A 19,814-nucleotide genomic window follows, 5' to 3' on the forward strand; every position below is an offset into this window, starting at 1 on the left:
CAGGAGAGAATCATCAATGGATACTAAAACCATTGGGAGAAATATGGGGAAACAGGACCTTCACACAGTCCAAAATAACCCATCACAAGTCACTTATTAACTACAAAGGGAAAAAATGAATCTTTATAATGGAGAAATACAGTACATAACACCTTAATCAAATAATCCAACTGATCATTATCAAAAGGACATATTCACATCATATATCCTCTGTTGTGACACACTCAGATGTGTGATATATCACCTATTAGTATTCCTGCCAAAAATGTTTAACCTAAGTCTAACCATAAGGAAACAATCAGACATCTGCAAAAGAATGCACTTGGACTCTTCAAAAATGTCAATATTATGAATGAAAAAAAAAAAAGACTGTCAACCTGTGCTACATTAAAGAACAGAGACATGAAAATAAATACGATGTACGATCCTTGCTCAAATCTAGAATACCAAAAGAAAAAAAATGTTAAAGGACATTACTGGGACAATTGCAGAAACTTAAATATGGACTGCATATTAGAAAGTAGCATTATGTCAATATTAAATGTCCTGAGTGTGATAATTACACTGTAGTTACAGAGGAAAATATCCTCATTTTTAAAAGATACATGCTGAGAATTTGGGGGCCTAGGTGTCTAGATATCTGCAACTAACTATCAAGTGGTTCAGCTAAACAATACACATATGCACAAAGGGAGGAAAAAAGGGAGGAGGGAAAGGAAGAAAATGTGACAAAATGTTAAAATTGTTGAATTACGTAAATGGTATATAGATATCCATTGTACATTTCTTGCAAATTTTCTATAGGTTTGCTATTTTTCAAAATACAACGTGGTTGGGGGAGAAAGGGAGCTTTTTATATGGTCACTGCAAGAAGACAGCATAGTAAGATATACTTAGATAACATGAGAACCAGTAAGTATTCTTTAGTTGGGTAAATCCTTGCCAAGAGTTCAAGCTCTAGCAGAAAGCCTCCGGAAGATATTGGAGACAGGCAAAGTTAGCAACAACAAAATTAATTAGTTAATACAGGACACCCAGTTAAATCTGAATTTCAAATAAACGAGCAATTTTTTTTTTTAGTGTAAGTATGTCCCAAGCATTTTATCTGGCAGCCCCACTCAGAGAAGCACTGTGGTCTGTTCCATGCCCAGGGGATAAAGTACAATGGTTAAAGAATACTAGAACAGTTCAAGATTAGAGCCATTAATATTTTTTATTTACTATTTTTATTTAATCAAAGTTTACTCCATTTTCTGTAATGAAGACTACTCTTCAACCTATATTTTCTCCTTATATATGGTTGGTACAGCCCTAATTGAAGCTTCATTTTCTCTCTCTGCATTGCGAAGCTTTCCCCCACTTCCACCACCTTTGACTTCTAAATACTACTTTCCCATCCTCTTCACTACTTTTCTCCCTTCTCAATTTCTACCTTTTTGGCTCAGGAGAGAATAGTTTCAAAGCAATAGATGATACTTAGCTGGGATTGCTTCTGGAAATTTGAGTCACTGTGTTAACCCCACCCAATGTCATTAGTTAAATGCCTTGACCTAGGCTGGTTGGGGATCCTCCCCTCCCAACGGAACCCCTGGATGTCTTGACATAGCATTTTTGGTACATTTGGCATCCATCAGGCCAGAGCGGCTCAGAGAAAAGTTTTATATATTACACTCTATGAAATTCTCTTTTATCAGAAATGCAAATCAAAACCACAATGAGGTATCACCTCACGCTGGTCAGAATGGCCATCATCAAAAAATCTACAAACAACAAATGCTGGAGAGGGTGTGGAGAAAAGGGAACCCTCTTGCACTGTTGGTGGGAATGTAAATTCGTACAGCCACTATGGAGAACAGCATGGAGGTTCCTTAAAAAACTAAAAATAGAACTACCATATGACCCAGCAATCCCACTACTGGTCATATACCCTGAGAAAACCATAATTCAGAAAGAGTCATGTACCACAATGTTCTTTGCAGCTCTATTTACAATAGCCAGGACATGGAAGCAACCTAAGTGGTCACTGACAGATGAATGGATAAAGAAGATGTGGCACATATATACAACAGAATATTATTCAGCCATAAAACGAAATGAAATTGAGTTATTTGTAGTGAGGTGGATGGACCTAGAGTCTGTCATACAGAGTGAAGTAAGTCAGAAAGAGAAAAACAAATACCGTATGTTAACACATACATATGGAATCTAAAAAAAAACGGTTCTGATAAACCTAGGGGCAGGACAGGAATAAAGATGCAGACATAGAGAATGGACTTGAGGACACAGGGACAGGGAAGGGTAAACTGGGACGAAGTGAGAGAGTGGCACTGACACTGCTGCTTGGCAAGGAGAGAGGCAGCAGCTTCCTGGTGTCTTTTGGGGGTTGGGTCTGTAAAGATGAAGATGGCCTAGAGATGACTTCTAAAAGCCTCAGGTAACCCTCAGCTTTCAGTTGCAGTGGGAGGGCTGCAGGTTTTAGGGGGTAGCACATGAGCCCAGGGATATTCTCAGGTTCCTGATCCAGTGAATACTCAAAGGCCTCTTGGGAAGTTCGATCCCAGGAAAGCCGTGGGGGGCAGGGCTGTGGGGAACCTAAAAAAGTCTAGAGTGCAGCATTTGATGATTGTGGAGATGAGAAGCAGGCAACGGGACCTAAGAAATGGCTGGGAGTTGCGTATTAAGTTTTCATGGGAAAAGGGGCGGCTGAAACTTGGAAGTAGGGAGAGGAAGGAAAGATGGGGCTGCTAGTCTCCATGGCAACAGGGAGGGGAGCAGAACTTTCCATCACTCAGAGGGTGAGATTAGTTGAGGGAAAAGTTTGAAACATGTGGCCCATCCCCAGATTGGAACATGGGGGAAGCAGACTACCGAAGAGAAACATGGGATGATTTCAGGAGTGTGAAAATAACAGCAGGACACAGTCAAGCAGAGAACTGAAATTGGCACTTTCAGGCATACTTGAGATTCTTTGTGTTCTTGAAAAGAATCCAGATGTTTCTGGATTCTTCTTGATGCCAAGGAAGACAGACAGCAAAGTAGCCAGGAGATTGCCAACTGGGGGGAAGTAGTGGACCACCCACAATGAAAATCTCCTGGGAGATGCCATCATGTGTAGTAGGATTGGTCCAAGCTGGCAACAGCGAACCACTGGAGATGGACTAAGCTGACAGAACTAACCACGCGTCCATGAGTCTCAGACCTCAGCATCAGATATCCAGCAACAAGGCAAAGAACAGAGCCTAGAAAGACCAAAGAAGCAAGAGGACCCCCTCAAAGAGCCTGTGGATGTGTATCTAGGGACACTTCTTTCCAATCATATGACTCCAGATCATCACATCTCCAGATAGCATGCAAAGGAAGTGGAGAAGGAAATCTGAACAATAGGGCATATATCCAAGAAACCAAACCATCAAAGATATGATTTAAATTAGCAAAGACTTGAGATATGTTAACTGGCAAGTTAAATTCTTTTTCCCATAGTTCCCAGAGGGAAGTAGAGCCCCAGAGTAACATTAGCTCAAATTTAAGAGGAAAAAAAGTATATTCATCTAAGCGAAGTCTTAAATTTTCAATTTCAGGACATTTTTTACCTTTACCATATTTTTCAACACTTTGAAAATAGGGACTGTGACTATTTCTCTCATATATCAGGCACATATCAGGAATTCAACATCTTGAAAAAAATGAAACGGATGAATGACCCTAAATAAATGGCTGACTCTGGAACAGCACAGTCTAGGTTTTAACTCATAGCATATACTAGCTCACTGACTTTCCTAAGGTTTGAAAACAAGCACTGGAAACAGAATTATTTTACTTTACACAACTTCTTAGGTCATAAATATAAGGTCCTGAAATAATTTAAACTAAGAGACTTTGCGGCAGGCAGAAACGGGATTCTGTCAGCCCTCTGTAATTTGTTAATGAACTCTAACGCAGACAGCCCCATATTTCTGCTCCAAATTGTTGGAAATATGTCTGGACCATGACGCAATCACTGCAAAGATTCTGAGAAAATCAGTATGCCCTCCAGTGACATCCAAAAAAGAATCAAACCAAACTTTTCAACTGGATTTTATGAACTCCATGACCAATTTATATTCCCATTACAGTACAATACTGACAGAAAGAGGTATCTTACCTGTCAATATCTTTTGATTAGTATTGCATCTTGTTTTAGAGAGCCTCATTTATCCTCAAGATGAATCTTAAAAATACATTTTGAATAGAAGTTAGGCTTTGGGAAACACATTGAAGAAAATGCAAATAAAAAACACTTTAAACTCTTAAAAAGATGTGTCCTCTACTGCTCCCCTAGAACTCTAGACAGTCAAGACTGACTTTTCCTAAACCGGTTGTTCCATACAGAGTTACTCGGCTGGGTGTGGTGGTGCTGCTCTTCCATATAATAAATGTAATAATGTATCATCACACTCCCTTTGGACTCCATAAAAGGCCACTGTCTGCCTGTCAGATTACTGGCTTGTCATGTATTTTCAGAACCAAAGTATCTAGATAAAGCATTGTACAAAAGTTGTACCTACCTGTTTTAAATCACCTTTAGTATAGACAGTGGTTAAGAACAGACTCTGCCTCATTAGGGTTTGGATTCCAGCGGTTCCATTTACTTCACCATAAACGCTATTTCGCCCACCATCTTTAAAAGGGGGATAAATGCTATTCTCCTAGTGGGACTGTTGTGAGGATTAAATGAGTAATTATTTGCAAAGCCCTCAGAACGGTGCCTGGCAACAGCCAGTACTAATGTGATCATTTTAAGACCATTATCCCCACAGAATCTCATGGATTTAAATTTAAATACCCTTAAAGAGAAGAGAAATCAACTGTTGCATTTTCTCAAAGCTCCCTAATTTTATTAGTTGCTCGAGGCTTTCCAAGCATTTAGAACACGGCAGATAGCAAGGAAGGTAAAGTCAATGGAAAAGAAAGAGAGAAGAAAGGAACCCAGTTGTTTGCTAATTGCATTAAAACATTCTCCGTTTGAAAATTCGAATATGAATGCCCTCCTTGGTCATCCTTTGCGTTTACACATTTTCTGCGAAACCAGATTTTGTTTTTAAGAGAAACAAATCCGTACACAATCCAAGAAAAAAGCACAGCATTTCTTTCTCTGAGCCATACTGTGATCTGGATGAACAGCGGAGGCTTAAAAGCTAGGGTCGGCCATTAAGACCTCACTGAGACTTTCAATCACTCGAATTATCAGAAAAACAGCACGAGCGCCACGAGGCCTCAGACCCACGCTGAACTTGCCCTGGAGGTAACCAGGAGCATCCAGGGGCAAAGCGAGCCTCCGAGCCGACCTGGGCACGCGGCTACGCCACGACCGCGTGCTTCGCTTCTCTCGCAGAGAACCAGAGGCTTCCTCCGCACGCCTCCCCGGTGCTTTTAAAAGCAGAGGAGAGAGAGGAGCCCAGCTCCGAGCGAACAAGAGCGGAGAGCCTGCAATCCGACCCCAACCCAACGCCCAACACCCTACTCCCGGGAAATGCGCCCGCGAGGCGGAGGCGGCGGAGGCGGAGGCGGAGGCGGCGGCGGCGGCGGCGGCGGCGGAAACGGGAGCGGCGGGGTGGCGAGAGTTTCCGGTGTGCGCGGCGGAGCGCTCGGAACGGGGCACTGCCGAATTCCAATAGCGTACAATGAGACAGCGCTGAGCGCCGGAAGTGGGGCTGGAGGAAAACACGGAGAGGGAGCCCGGCCGGGACAGGAAGAGGCGGGGGGCCGCGGCGGAGATGGTGAGTGCTCACGGGCACCGTTTCCCCCCGTGTCCCTGTCAGACTCGCGTCCGGGGAGGGTCTTGGGTGGGTTCTCCGGTCTGCACAGTCGAGGGTGGGCCCGGCCCGGGAGATACGTTGGCTCCATCCTCCGCCGGCCTCCTCTCCCCAGTTGCGAGGTCCAGGGAACCCCCGAGCCGGTGGGGCTGAGCTCTCGGGCTCTCTAGTCCGCGTCTTCACTTTGTGTCAGACCCTGCGGGGGCTGGAAAAGAAGGGATCTGGGTGGAGGCACTCGGCCCCAGCCCCCTGTCCGGCCGGGGAGACCCCGGAACCCTTTCGAGGAGGCAGGTCACTTCCTGCTTCCTGGTCCCCGCGGTGGCTTCTTGGCCAGGACTGCGGAGACGCCTCCTGTTTCTCCGCCTCCGACCCAAAGGGTGGAAACCGAGGCAGATCGGGGGTGGGGCGGTCCCATGGGGATCGAAGAGGGACAATTGCTGTTCGTGACAAAACCAAACTTGTTTGGGGTGGGAGGATGAGGACTGGGGGCGTTAGCTTGAGTTGTCCCTTGGTCAGAAAGCCAGCCTCACTGACCAGAGCGGAGCCTTGGTCGGGAGCCCTCCGTAGCCCAAGAGATCGAAGCCTGTCGTTCTGAATAGTCGCAAGCGGAGCCGAGGTGCCAGGGTACGTAGAAGGGACTGAAAAGTGGAGTTGAGAGATGTACTGCGTTCACAAAGTTTCGGTTACTTTGTAGTAACACTTAAAAGTAAATGCCAGCTTGTTTTTAAAAGACTGGGGAGTTCTCTAAAGTATAAGCTTGGAGTGAGGTATTTGGTTTTGGGGGGTCTTTGGGGGGTTTCTGAAGAAAAGAGCTTTTGTTATATCTATATAATATCTATGAAGAATATTATAGAATTAAGCCTCCTAACTTCTAGCATAACGCACTAATTATTGGAGCGTGATGGAAACTAGGAAAAGAAGGGTTTCTTACAAGCTTTTGAGCATCTGTGCAATAAATGTGTGGTACTTTGTGAACTTAGTATGATACCTTGTTATAGTTTGTCTCCAAAATGCCTTCTTCCAGGTGAAGAGTAAGAAAATTGAAGTCAAAGACCATGGGAGATGCCGCAAAACCTTATTTTGTGAGGCGTGCTAAAGAGCGAGGGACTACAGATGATGAGGATTTCAGAAGGGGTCACCCCCAACAAGATTATTTAATAATGGATGATTATGCTAAAGGCCATAGCAGTAAAATGGAAAAAGGCCTTCCAAAAAAAAAAGGAACACCAGGGAACTATGGGAATACCCCCAGAAAAGGACCATATGCTGTTTCTAGCAATCCATATGCATTTAAGAACCCAATTTACAGTCAACCCGCTTGGATGAATGACAACCACAAAGATCAGAGTAAAAGATGGCTATCTGATGAACTTGCTGGTAATTCAGACAGTTGGAGAGAATTCAAACCTGGACCTAGAATTCCTGTTACAAACCGACCAAGAAAAGACTCTTTTCAAGAAAGTGAAGATGGGTATAGGTGGCAAGATGGAAGAGGGTGCAGAACTGTAAGACGACTATTTCATAAAGACCTGACAAGCCTCGAAACTATGTCAGAAATGGAAGCAGGAAGCCCTGGTAATGTTTCCAACTTGTCAGGTTACAACCCTGATGTCAGCAATGTCTTTTATTTTTCATTCAAATGAGTTTTATTATTTTCAGCAATGCAGTTCCAATTTTTCATCGTTTCTGCTTATTTAATGTGATTATTTTAAGGATTGTAATCATGTTATTTGGGCAACTTCAATATGTTGCATGTATTTCCCTTTAAAAGTTTACTTTGCCACAAGGCTTATTTTACTTTAGTAAAACTATATTTCCCATTGGTACTTTTTACAGAAGAGGGTGATGATATCCCCCTGGGGATATACCGTAATTTCTGAGGGGTATGTATGTGTTTTCTAAATTATGTATTTTAATTTTGTACTTGAATAATGAATGTATCTATAATATAAATGACAGAATATAAAACTTTAAAAAAAACTTATTCTATATAAAAACATGATGTAGACTGCATATATCTCCTGCTACGGAGGGATATGTGTCTTTTGTGTGGAGCATCAATCTCTAGAGAAGGATAGTGCAAGATTTTTTTTCCTCAAAAGTGAACATGGTAAACAGGTTGAAAAACATTGTTTAGAAAGTCAGAAATTCAGATAAGATAAAAGCTTGTCCTTTTAGTTTCAGTAAAACCAAAAGCCTTCTTAGCACCCTATGTGCTTGATAATAATTGCCCCAGAGTTATTATTTATACCTTTTTCTAAAAGGTGAATAGATTTTGTCCATGTAGCAGAAGAACAGAAGAATCAACCAGCCTCGTAAATCTTTAAGCTAAAAAGAACTTGAAGGAATTGCAGCGCTCTGTCATGCTGTATCAAAGGTAGAATCACAGTTTTATTCAATACAAAACAGGTAGCTGTGTCTCTGGAGAGGTTAAATTTATCCAGACTTGTTTATGCAGAGTGGTAGATGAGGAAGTGGAACTGAAATCAAGTACTGTGCTGCTCTGGCCATGAACTCGGCCTGGAATCTGACAGAGGGAACTGAACACGTATTCATAATTTCTGGCCTTTCGATTCTAAAAGTTTGTGTATATTTAAGTAGTTCTTTATTACTGTGTCCAGGCGAGACATGGACATTCTAATTTAGTTACCAATTGTTGGTCTTTCAGAAAAGAAAAAGTTGATCTTAAGCAGCATTACCAAAAGAAAGATTTATAGGTCAGAAGTTTGCAACCAGATAGATATTAAAAGAGACTGCAGACCAAAAACCTCTTATTCTATATTCCTGTCTAGTCTTAAAAGCAAAGCTTAAGTGATTTTGAATAGGACCTGCATTTTTACTATCTTTTTGTTGAAGTCAATCCAAAACTCCTGTGTTTGCGATATATAAAATTATATTTGTGTGCTTTCAGTTTCCAAATGAAGGACTGTTCAGTTTCTATCCCTTGAAAAATCTTCATAAAGAAAATATTAAGCTTTGGCATAACATTGCTTACTGTAGCGAGGAATTCAGTTTAAAGTATAAACTTTACACTATACTCAGAGGATCCTAAAAAGGATCTCACTAAAGGGCCTGAAATTTTCCTTAAATCAAACTTATATCTTAATAAGGAAGGGTCTTATTAAATGATGCAAGAAGATGTAATGAAAATTATCTTAGAGTTGCTTTGTTTTTTAATACTAACTTCCTATTTTTCGGTTCTACTTTACTTCCCCTACTTCATTCCTCATATATCCTAGATTGCCAATTTAATATATTTGGGACAATGCCATTAATGATCTTAGCTGGAAAATATCCGCTCAGATGCACTTGTCCTTTGTGAATGGAGTAATGGACCATATGCAAATAAAATATGAGAAACTTGGAGTACTGTATATAGAAAATTCATATTACTACAAAAAGCCTGGGATGAGCCAGGTAGTTTTCCTTTAAGTAATTATGGGAATTTTTTTAGCAATACCCAGCTTTGCCTTTCTAGATTCCCTCCAATGAGATTTTAACTGTTTTTACCATGCAGGCCTATGAAATTCAGTTCAGAAGTTTGTATCGCCTTGTCAGTTCCTGCCTTTTTTTTTAAACAAAGTAAGGGAGGGGTAGGGAGTTCTGGTCTATTTTAGATGTGAATGGGTTTGCTACAAGAAGGGATTTTTCTTATACTGTTAGATAGAAAGATGAATTTCAGAATTCCATCCATGCTCTAATCTCTGTTTTAAATCCCTTTATTGGATTTAGTCATGTGTCCCTGGACAAGTTACTTATTTTCTTGGACCAGCATGTTCCCTATCTGTATAATGGGGATAATATTAGCATCCATGACAGGATCACTGTAGGGATTAATCTGAGGCAGTGCACATAAAGTGCTTACATTGCATCTGTCGCATGAGAAAATACTCAGTACTGGTAGCTGCATTTATTGTCATCACCAGACAATTTGTGCAGCCATCCACTTCTGTGTATAAAATAAGGAGTTAACTGTGCTCTTTGGAGGGAAATTAAAGTCACTCGTTCTAGAAAAATGATAGCAAATATAGTGAGAAGCCTTTGTGATCCAGAGAGAGGAGATGAAAAAAGGAGTTTGGTTTCATATCAGTTTTTGCTTTGTGAACTAACGATGGACTTCTCTGATGATGTTGCACATGTTAGTGTAAACCTTTAACGAGTGTTTGCCTAAGAAACTTTGCCCTGAAAACTGAAGTCAGATGCAGTTATTTAGAGTTTGTATTGATAAGCAAAATAAATGAGAATAGACACACCTCTGAGTTAAAAGAATTGCTTATCTCAAAGGTTTATGGGGACCAGGAGCACTATCCTTAATTGGGCATAGGGGGAGTGTTAAAAAGCAATAGGCCGTTTTTGACTACTTACCTTTTAGTATTCTATTTGTCCCATTTTGATTGCTTTAAAAAAAAAAACAACAACTGTATTTGTCCTAATACTTCTTTAATTTTTTTAATTGCTGCTGTATTTGCAGAATTTCATTATATTCATCTTAGGGTAGTTTGAGTACAGTGCTTGCTGCTTTTCCTTTAGAGCTGTTGGCGATAGCTATTTTTAAAATTAGAGGTCCTATACGTCCCTTTCCTGACATAATTTCTTTTCAGTCGACTGATTCATCATACTTGCTATACAAGTAATGAGTTCCACTGAAAACTTGACATGACAGTTACCTCATGCAGAGCATTTCAGTAGGTTTATATTTTCAGAGAGTACTTTTTGGTAAGCCATTTAAAAACTATTCAGTCCACTTATCACACTTTTAATTGAGGAAATGAATTTCATTTTACTCTTATGTGGTACTAGTAGCTTCATTTTCAGAACTTGATAGAAATTACCAAAGCTATTAAAAACAATTTTTTGTAGATCAGTTCCACAAGCATCTTCAGTTTTACTGAAGTTGAAAAGTTATAAGTTTAAAAAAGGAATAGATTCATTTATTAGTTATAAGGACTGTAGAACTAACAGCAGGGTTTATAAACAAATGTATTAGTCTGTACTTGTAGAAAACTTTTATTTCAACTGCTAATTGTTTTTTTCCTTTGAAATGTGCTCAGTGTGCAGGCCGTTCAAAGAAGCTAAAATGAAAGTAAAGATAAAATGGGTAATAGTTATCCTCAGTAAATACAGTTTTGGCTTGGACTTCTTGATATTAATGTGGGGGAGGGCCCAATTATGTGATTGCTAAATTTACAATTTAGTGACGGATTTTCACTCCAGATAAGAATGTAGTTGATTTCTGAGTTCTTTGGAGATAGACTGTCCATCTTTGCTCCATTGAGACTGTTCACTTATAAAAAATGAAAACAGATGTGGATAGTTTTCATTAGAATACCAGGTGTACTTACAGGTGTACTAGGAAGCGTTAGATACACGTACATTATATATTATGATATATTAATCACATTAGAATTACAGGTGTACTTCAAAGGATAATTTTTACTATTGCTTGAGTATGCTCAGCAGTATACCAGGAAAAGATGATAAAATCATATTTTATGGTTGAAGTAGAATTCTTTTAAGTTTTCCAAAAAGATGGTTTCTGTGGATTGGTGTATCCAAATGTGAGGAGCTTAAGAGTATTTAAGCATTTTATCCATGGGAGAGGTATACCTTTCCTTTTGCTCTGTGTTCATATGTCATTCAGATATCACATGATTTCATTAATAAATATGTAAGTTCTGCTTTTTACTCAGAGTGGTGTTATTCAGTATTGCCAATAATATTTTCCCCCTAACTTAAGAAAACAAGAAACAGAGGTCCAGACCTAGGAAGCCACGGAGGACTAGAAATGAGGAAAATGAACAGGATGGAGACTTGGAAGGCCCTGTGATTGATGAGTCTGTGCTTTCAACTAAGGAGCTACTGGGCTTACAGCAGGCTGAGGAGCGATTGAAAAGAGACTGCATAGACAGGCTGAAAAGGGTAACAGCCTTTATTTGTTAGTTAAAATCCTTGTTTTGGCTTAATCTGTTAGTGATTGGGAACATGTGCTTTGATGAATTATATATCCTACTTTGGTATTTAAGCACTACAAGTCAAAAGTGATACTGTTTAATTTAATAGAATTACTTTTTTTTTAAGAATTACTTTTAAAAAATGATTATTAGCATAGTGATAAAGAGTGATAGTACTATATTAACGGTTTTTAAAGTGAATGAGAAATCATCTCCTGGCCAGTTTTTGTTTACCTGTATTTTGTCTCTGTACATCTTTCTCTCTATATGTCTCTATAAATATGTGCTTATGTGTATGTCTCTACAAATCTCTTCAAATTGTAGCGACCGAGAAACTACCCTACAGCAAAGTACACCTGCAAACTCTGTGATGTTTTAATTGAATCCATTGCATTTGCTCATAAGCATATCAAAGAGAAGAGGCACAAGAAAAACATTAAGGTAAGTTTACTATAACCCAAACAAATATGTTTGCTTGTCAGTTATTACTTGTCATCTTTATGACTTTCCTTAAGATTATGGTATTAGTAATTTTGCTACTTATATTGCTGAATTTATTTTGACCAAAATATTTTATACTGGTCAGATATGTTTGCTGGGCAGTCTTGTGAATTTCCTTAGGACAGTATCAGGATGAATGAAGCCAATGGTAGGACCTAGATATATGTCCTTAGGCCAGTAATAATAAAGTAAATAATTTGCCATTGCTGTTTCTAAAGTTCTTTCTTTACACTTTTTCCTTATTCCTGTCTTCCCTCTATTATCACTTTATGTGCATAAAGAAGTGTGTGCGTGTTTGATAAGATGAAGACTAAAACAGCTAAAGTGAGAAGGAGGGCTAAGAAAAATATTCCAGAATACTGTACAGGGTGTTGTCTCTGTGAATGGTAGAAGGTAAAAACTGTGTGAGTCATTTTTAATCTCAACATTGATCCTAAAAGGAGAAGCAGGAGGAAGAGTTGCTCACCACGTTACCCCCGCCTACACCCTCCCAGATAAATGCGATTGGTATTGCCATTGACAGAGTGGTACAGGAGTTTGGCTTACACAATGAGAACTTGGAACAGAGACTAGAAATTAAACGTATCATGGAAAATGTGTTCCAGCACAAGTTACCAGGTATTTTCTAGATTTGTTTTTCTTTTTAGCTACCTAAAAGTACCCCATTCATTTTTCCTACCAGTAGTAAGTTTTGCCTAATAGAAATTGATTTGCCATGTCCTGAAGCTCTCAATTTTATTGTATGTTTTTGTTTCTCCTGGCTTACCCTAAGGTAACAAAGACTTTTACATATGTTGTCATTAACCTGTCTTCATTGTGAGTTTCATTGTGTCTGTCCATTTACATGCCCCATATTATTAGAGCACCATGGGACTCTTGTATATCTGTTTACCTTTCTATTTATTTATTTACTTTCCACCTCTAAGTTCAGTTTCTTTTTTTTTAATTGAAGTATAGTTGACTTACAATATATTAGTTTCAGGTGTACAACATAGTGATACAGTATTTTTTATACATTACAAAATGATCACCACACTTTTCTGCCTATTTACATTGACACAATATTTTGAGTTAAAATAAAGAAAAATATCCTGGAGTCATTCTCAGGTTATCTGTGTCCATAAAAGGTTCTATTTAACCTCACTTAAAAGAATTGCACCATCTAAAATGAGCTTTGAAAACTAATTTGTAAGAGATTTTGTACAGTGTTGAATTGATTTTTCCAAGTTATGTCTGTGGAGCCATGGAAAACTAATTTTTTTGAAAGCTCCACAAGTGATTCTGATCCACAGCCAGGGTTGAAATCACTATTTGAATTTATCGCCGTACCACCCATAAAACTGTTTGTTCTACTGAAAGATCATTCATATAGTATATGATTCATATTAATATATATCTGTTAAAAAAATAAAGGGCAAGATTCTGCTCATCCCCCTGTATAGGTGTCTCATCCTTTATGTTGTAGACAAGCTCCTGAGAAGTCATTTGTAATTTTGATTTTTGCCATAGATTTTCATTGTAAAATTGAATGTGCTTTGTCATGGAAAACCTGTTAAAACCCAAAGAAGTTGTTTGACTTAACAAACCTGAAAAAAAAAAAAATACAAAGTCCCCTGGTGAGAAGGGGTAATTTTTTGGCACAACAATAGTAAAACATTGGGAAAAATGCTATAAAATAAATATAGGTGGTACACATACACACGTCTTACTCTGAACTGTGAATCGCTTGCTGCCTAACATTTTCTAAACTTTTCCTAGAGGGATTATATTATGTTAAATTAAGCTTTTTGTTCATAATACAATGAGTATTCATATTGAAAAGTAACTTTATGCTGATTTTTGTAATTATCGTTTTACTGAAACATGATCTTTATAGTAAATTATACCTATGTACGCTTTCAAAAAGGTGAAGTGTTTGCATTAACTCTTCAGTATATACATACTATCAGGTTTACAAACGTATAGCAAAGTTAGGCATCCCTTTTCGACGTCCACATTTTAAAAATCATTTCAAATAGTATTTTCTGCACAAAACATGAAATAGTAAAGTAAGTTTTAACATGTTTTACAACTGATATGAAAAGAGTGGCTATTAAACTAAACTGCAGTCAATGCAGTCTTCCTTTTTAAATAAAATAAAATGAAGACAAGAGCAAAGAGTCACCCATTCTTGTTCTTTGCTTATGCCAGACTTGAACACTGTTTTTCCTTTGTGTGTAGTTCTAATTGATGGTTACATTTCTGAAATAGCAGTGTCTTATAATAACTTTTGAGAAATTTTACTTTATTTATGACTTGTATTTATTCAATTTTTTTTGGTTTTAGATTGTTCTCTGAGATTATATGGGTCATCCAGTAGCAGATTGGGTTTCAAAAATTCGGATATAAACATTGACATTCAATTTCCAGCCATTGTAAGTACAAAGTGAAGTGTTAGAATTTTCACAGAGTGGTACAGAAATTCTTTTTTTTCCCCAAATGTGAGCTATATATGGATATATTTTAGATACTTGAAGACAGTTTAAGTGTGATGTTTTTTCCTAAAACTGCATTGTTTTTCCTAAAATTGCTGTTTTTATGTTCTTCTGCATGCCTTCAATTTTAGCGCATTTCTTTTTATTCTACAGATCTTTCATACTTTCTTTAGACACTGGTCTTCTAACCATGTAAATCTGATGGGGTAATTTAGGTCTGTTAACTTGAAAGGATTAAATTATCTTGATAAGTCAACTTTCCAATGGCAGGAAAGGATTTCAGATTTCAAATTGTGTATCTATATAAACATTTATGACCTGCAAGCTTAATTTGTTCCTGAGTTTCCTCTTATATACACCCACCTTGTAAAAATAATTCTGCTTTTGAAGAACTACACCTAGCCTAGATTTCTGGTTTAAACATGGTTCAAAAAGATGTTGATGAGTCAGAACTTTAAAACTGGAAGGGACTTTGGTAGATTATCCATTTACTTACTGGTGGTTCCTGCAGGCCAGTTTGCAAATGGTTTATGCCCATTTACTTGGGTTGCTACTTAAAAATAAAAATGATTCCTAGTCTGCTCCCCCAGATGTTCTGTTTCACAACTGCTCATTCCTTGCCATCCCTGACTGCTATAGCTACATGCTCAGCTGACCAATAGATTTTACTGTTCTTTTAACCTTAAATTCTGCTTAATAATTTACCAGCATAGCAGTTATTTTGATTTCATGTCATTCATTCATTTAGCAAATATTCAGTGAGTTTGAGTATATGTCAAGCACCATACTAGGTTCTAGAGGACAAAACAGATATCATTCCTCCCTCCTGGAATTCATACGTAGAGAAGGAGATAAGTAAGTATGTATGTATAATTAATTATAATGAGAGCTATGCAGGGAAACAAGGTTCTGTGAGAGAAAATAAGAGTGTAGATACAGCTGTCCTGAAGGCCCCTTTGAAAGGATTACATTTAAACTGAACTCTAAAAGATGAAAATGGGTGGGGACAGTGAAAGGATAAAAGAGTAGTGAGAGGCCTGCATACCTCGAAGGAAAAAAAAAAGTGTTTCAGCCTGAGGGCACATCATTTGCAAACTGTGAGTCTGGCCATTCAAGGCGCTGAAGGGAAAATTGTAAGGGCTGTGGTGAAGGGACCTTGAGAAAGAATAGCTTAAGATTAGGATAGAGGAGTAGTCTGGGGCCCAACATACAGGAAGCCAGAATTTCATTTTGACCTAAGGGCATTAAGAAGCCAGACTGAGAGTTTTAAGGAGGGTCACAACTAGATCTAATGTATGATTTTTAAGTGGTTTTGGTTCCTGTGTGGAGCAAGGAGTAATAGAGAAAGGCAAGACTAAAGTGGAGACCCAGGTAAGCAATCTGTTGAAGTAGTCTCACAGAGTGAGAAGTAATATTGTTAACAATTTGACAACCTCTAGCCACAACTTTGAGATTTGCTGAGAGGCTGATTACCTCAGGAATTAGTGAATCAGGAGTTAACTGCGTAGTAGGTCTCTTTTTGCCCACACTCATGCTCTTTTTGCCCATCTCTCTGTGTCTGACTGATGTGTGCACACAGCACAATGATTAATTCCTTTACTGTGGTAGCAAGGTGCTTTCTAATTTGGAAAGGAATTTGGGTAATTTCAGACGACTGTGTATTATCTCAGTGAAGCAAAAGTACTTATGGATTATTTGATATATTCACTGATTTATTTCCTAGATGTCTCAGCCAGATGTTCTCTTACTTGTCCAAGAATGTTTAAAGAACAGTGGTAAGGCCAAATTCTTTCCACATTTTGCTCTTAAATTTTTCATTTGTCTATAGTTTGAATATCTTATTTCTCAAACTTTGAAAATAGGAAGTCATGTTTTTTGATTTACTTATATGGGTAATATCCAAACAAAAAACTAAAGCAAATGCCCATGAATTATTAGCAAGTTAATTAGAGTCCTGTTAGTTGTCCTACTATGCAGAATAATTACTTTGTAAGTAAAGCTTTTAGCTTGCTGATACTGTCATAATTTATAAAGATTATATTAGCCCTAGGCTGAGACTAAAAAGAATCAAAATATGTAAAATTTACTCTTGAGGGTAAAAAAATAAAGGATAATCTTTTTTATTCCATGGTTTAAATGAATACTTTACAAATAATAAATAGTGTGGCCCAGCCCAGATGAATGAATCAACAAATAGTTGTTCCCAATTAGGTTTATCAGTTGTCCAGAGTAATGTCCAGCTGGGGCTTGACGGCTTATGTGCTTTCCATAGGCCTCATTAAATTGTCTCATCCCTTGAATTAGTCTTTCCCATCCTTTTTGTTTTGATTGAATGAAACATTTAAACATCTCTTCTTACTTCAGTCAGCATGTATTTTGACCCCACGTATTTTAGTAGCTTTTGCAGCAATTTTTTTTAATGTCCTATTCATATTTCTAATTATGTTACCCACGTAACATTTAAATGTTCTAATTCAATAATGTAGTCATTTCTAATCAGACATTAGTTTTTCAAAATAAGGATTTTAAATTAATGTGATTACTTGATTCTTGAATATAATACTTTTTTCCTTTTCAAGTCACTTTTATTTCATAATCATCTCTTGAGAACCTTATTTTGTAATGGTCTTTCAAAAGGCCAAACAGATAATTCACAACTGGTACTTGTACTTTATCTAGTTGTGCTTTTAAACAAAGGCTTAGTTAACTAACCTATCTGATATTCTTTTCTTTTTCCAGACTCTTTTATTGATGTTGACGCAGATTTCCACGCTAGGGTGCCAGTGGTGGTGTGCAGAGAAAAGCAAAGGTCTCTGCTTCTTTAAGCTGTTTATTAAATACCAGCTTGCCAAAAGCACTTGTACTTTACTCCATCTTAATGTCCAGTTTCTAGAATTGTAAGCTCCTATGTGGTTAATTTCACAAGCTTCCTGTTAGCATTCTCACTCTACTGTTGCTGTTTAACGCAAGAGGAAAACGTGTTTTATTTTTAAAAGGGTAAAATTACTTAAAAAGAAAAAATATAGGAAGGAAGCATTTTGACCCATTTCAGTAAAAAACAGCTCTGTCAAATAGTTACTTGCTCTAATCACCTTTATTTGCCATCCTTTTTAGAAGCATTTTAAACAGTGCTGAGTAACAGTTCACCCGGCTCTCTCTCCATCTGGAAGTATTACCATTACCACTGTAAATGGGTAGTTTGTAGGCTGTAATGATTTGCCATTAGGCAGATTCCTCCAACTAGGGAAAACACTCTTGCCCTTATAAAGATGAATTCATACTCCCATTTGAAACATTTTACAGTATTCTCCTTACTTGCATTTTCCCCCAAAAATAATTTTAATATATGAAAACATGAAGTTTTAGTTCTTGAAAAATAAAGTTTACTCAGAAGACAGCTGCCCTATCTTTTTTTCTTTTTTTTTTTTTTTTTCCTTTGCGGTTTGTGGTCCTCTCACTGTTGTGGCCTCTCCCGTTGCGGAGCACAGGCTCCGGACGCGCAGGCCCAGCGGCCATGGCTCACGGGCCCAGCCGCTCTGTGGCATGTGGGATCTTCCCGGACCGGGGCACAAACCCGTGTCCCCTGCATCGGCAGGCAGACTCTCAACCACTGCACCACCAGGGAAGCCCTGCCCTATCTTTTTTAATCCAATATTGAGATGACCCATAAAGGTTTAGTGAGTTAGAAGTATTTATTATCAGTGTAAATTAGTTGTTGGTGGTGTAAAAGACACCTGATACCTGTATAATACTTTCTCTTTTTCCTTCCCATTCTCACCCTCTACCCCCACCAGTGGTCTTCTTTGTAAAGTGAGTGCAGGAAATGAAAATGCTTGTCTGACAACAAATCATTTAACTGCCCTTGGAAAACTAGAATCAAAGCTGGTTCCTTTGGTGATTGCCTTTAGGCACTGGGCAAAGGTAGGTTTGAGTTCTTTAAATGAATGCACATTCTATGTGTGCATAAGCAGTATGCTTTGATTTTTACATGGTTCATTTAATCTTAAATGTTTGGATGCATATTTATAGACATCAAGGGAGTTGGCATCTGAGTATTAGAACAGAAATTTTAATGTGTACAGAAAGAAAAATTCAGTTTCTATTTCACTATGACATATTGCTCAAAAGATCAAAATGCTTTATGATGCTTATTAAAAATTAGATTTGTAAGTCAAAAAATCCCAGAGTTATGGCCCAAGTGTTCACATTTTTTTTTCTTTTCTTTGTAGTTCTGATCCCTCACCAAACAAAAGTAAAATTTTGATGGTTTAAAAAATACCTCGAAAGCTATTTCCATATATTTGTTAGTGGAAGCAACCAGCTGGCATTTCAGTGATGTGTCCTAGATCTAACATTACTCTCATTGGCTGGAGGCAAATTCAAAAACACATAGTTTGAATAACAGCAGAAGAGAATTCTGTCAGTCCCTCTCCCATTTCCCCCTTTCTATTGGTAGAATGGCACTGCTGTTACCCTCAGAAAAATGCAACCCTCCCAGAATCTTAATTTTTGTACGAGTCTGTCTCAAACCATAATTCTTTCCATGTTAATTGTGTAGCAGGGATTTCTATGGATTTCTCAGCTGACATCCTTGGAAGCAAGTTCACTTTATTTCATGAATTTATAAGGTTGTCTGTGCTTGATCAGCTTCACTAACTAAAGCCCCCCATCCCTTAGTCTCAGTTTGGGGCTGGATCTTGTTCACGTTGTCCTGCTCAATTAAGAGAGACAAAATTACGCTGCTTAAAGATTCTTGATGTAGGTTGTCAGGGAAACCCGATAAAAATGTGAGTGGATTAAGGCAAATTATGGCCATCAGTGAAAAGTCAGTTTAGAGCGCAGGACTCCCACAAGTGGGTTAAGAAATCATTTTCTGCAGATCAAGAAAATATACTCATCACAATATTCCTACCTTTGTACCCTATGAATCAAATACACTGTAAATAAACCAGGTCTTTGCTGAGGAAAAAACAATGTCCAAAAGCATTTATAAATGAAGCTGCAGCTTCATAAGATGAATCTCATCAGTAGGAAGTACATTACTCTCATGTGACCCACCAAGTGTTTACATTTTAACTAGTTTCTGGCAGTGATTC

The 19,814-nt window shown here is 38.1% G+C and overlaps 1 protein-coding gene and 1 long non-coding RNA gene across 13 annotated transcripts in view; one reads left to right on the forward strand and one right to left on the reverse strand.

The window, feature by feature from the left end:
- Nucleotides 1-5,555, reverse strand: part of LOC308619223 — an 82,345-nt gene extending 76,790 nt beyond the window's left edge. For all 4 annotated transcript variants that reach the window (XR_014016149.1, XR_014016150.1, XR_014016151.1 and 1 more), the window contains exons 1-3: nt 4,545-5,555; nt 4,142-4,207; nt 3,591-3,673 (exon numbers count right to left, since the gene is read on the reverse strand). This is a non-coding gene — a long non-coding RNA (uncharacterized lncRNA). The remainder of the gene's footprint in view (nt 1-3,590; nt 3,674-4,141; nt 4,208-4,544) is intronic.
- A 1-nt stretch (nt 5,556) lies between these two features.
- Nucleotides 5,557-19,814, forward strand: part of TUT7 (terminal uridylyl transferase 7) — a 60,310-nt gene continuing 46,052 nt past the window's right edge. For 8 of the 9 annotated variants that reach the window (XR_014016148.1, XM_081237818.1, XM_081237823.1 and 5 more), the window contains exons 1-9: nt 5,557-6,416; nt 6,817-7,367; nt 11,530-11,711; nt 12,068-12,184; nt 12,685-12,862; nt 14,570-14,658; nt 16,442-16,493; nt 17,458-17,527; nt 18,513-18,639. Coding sequence is in view for 8 of the 9 variants with exons in the window: in XM_081237818.1 (XP_081093944.1) it covers nt 6,848-7,367; nt 11,530-11,711; nt 12,068-12,184; nt 12,685-12,862; nt 14,570-14,658; nt 16,442-16,493; nt 17,458-17,527; nt 18,513-18,639 (1,335 nt within the window). In the remaining variant the exon portion in view is untranslated. The remainder of the gene's footprint in view (nt 6,417-6,816; nt 7,368-11,529; nt 11,712-12,067; nt 12,185-12,684; nt 12,863-14,569; nt 14,659-16,441; nt 16,494-17,457; nt 17,528-18,512; nt 18,640-19,814) is intronic. The other variant, XM_081237819.1, reaches the window with a different exon arrangement.

The sequence above is a fragment of the Mesoplodon bidens genome (assembly GCF_964165515.1).
Source record: "Mesoplodon bidens genome assembly, chromosome: 6".
Taxonomy (NCBI): Eukaryota; Metazoa; Chordata; class Mammalia; order Artiodactyla; family Ziphiidae; genus Mesoplodon; species Mesoplodon bidens.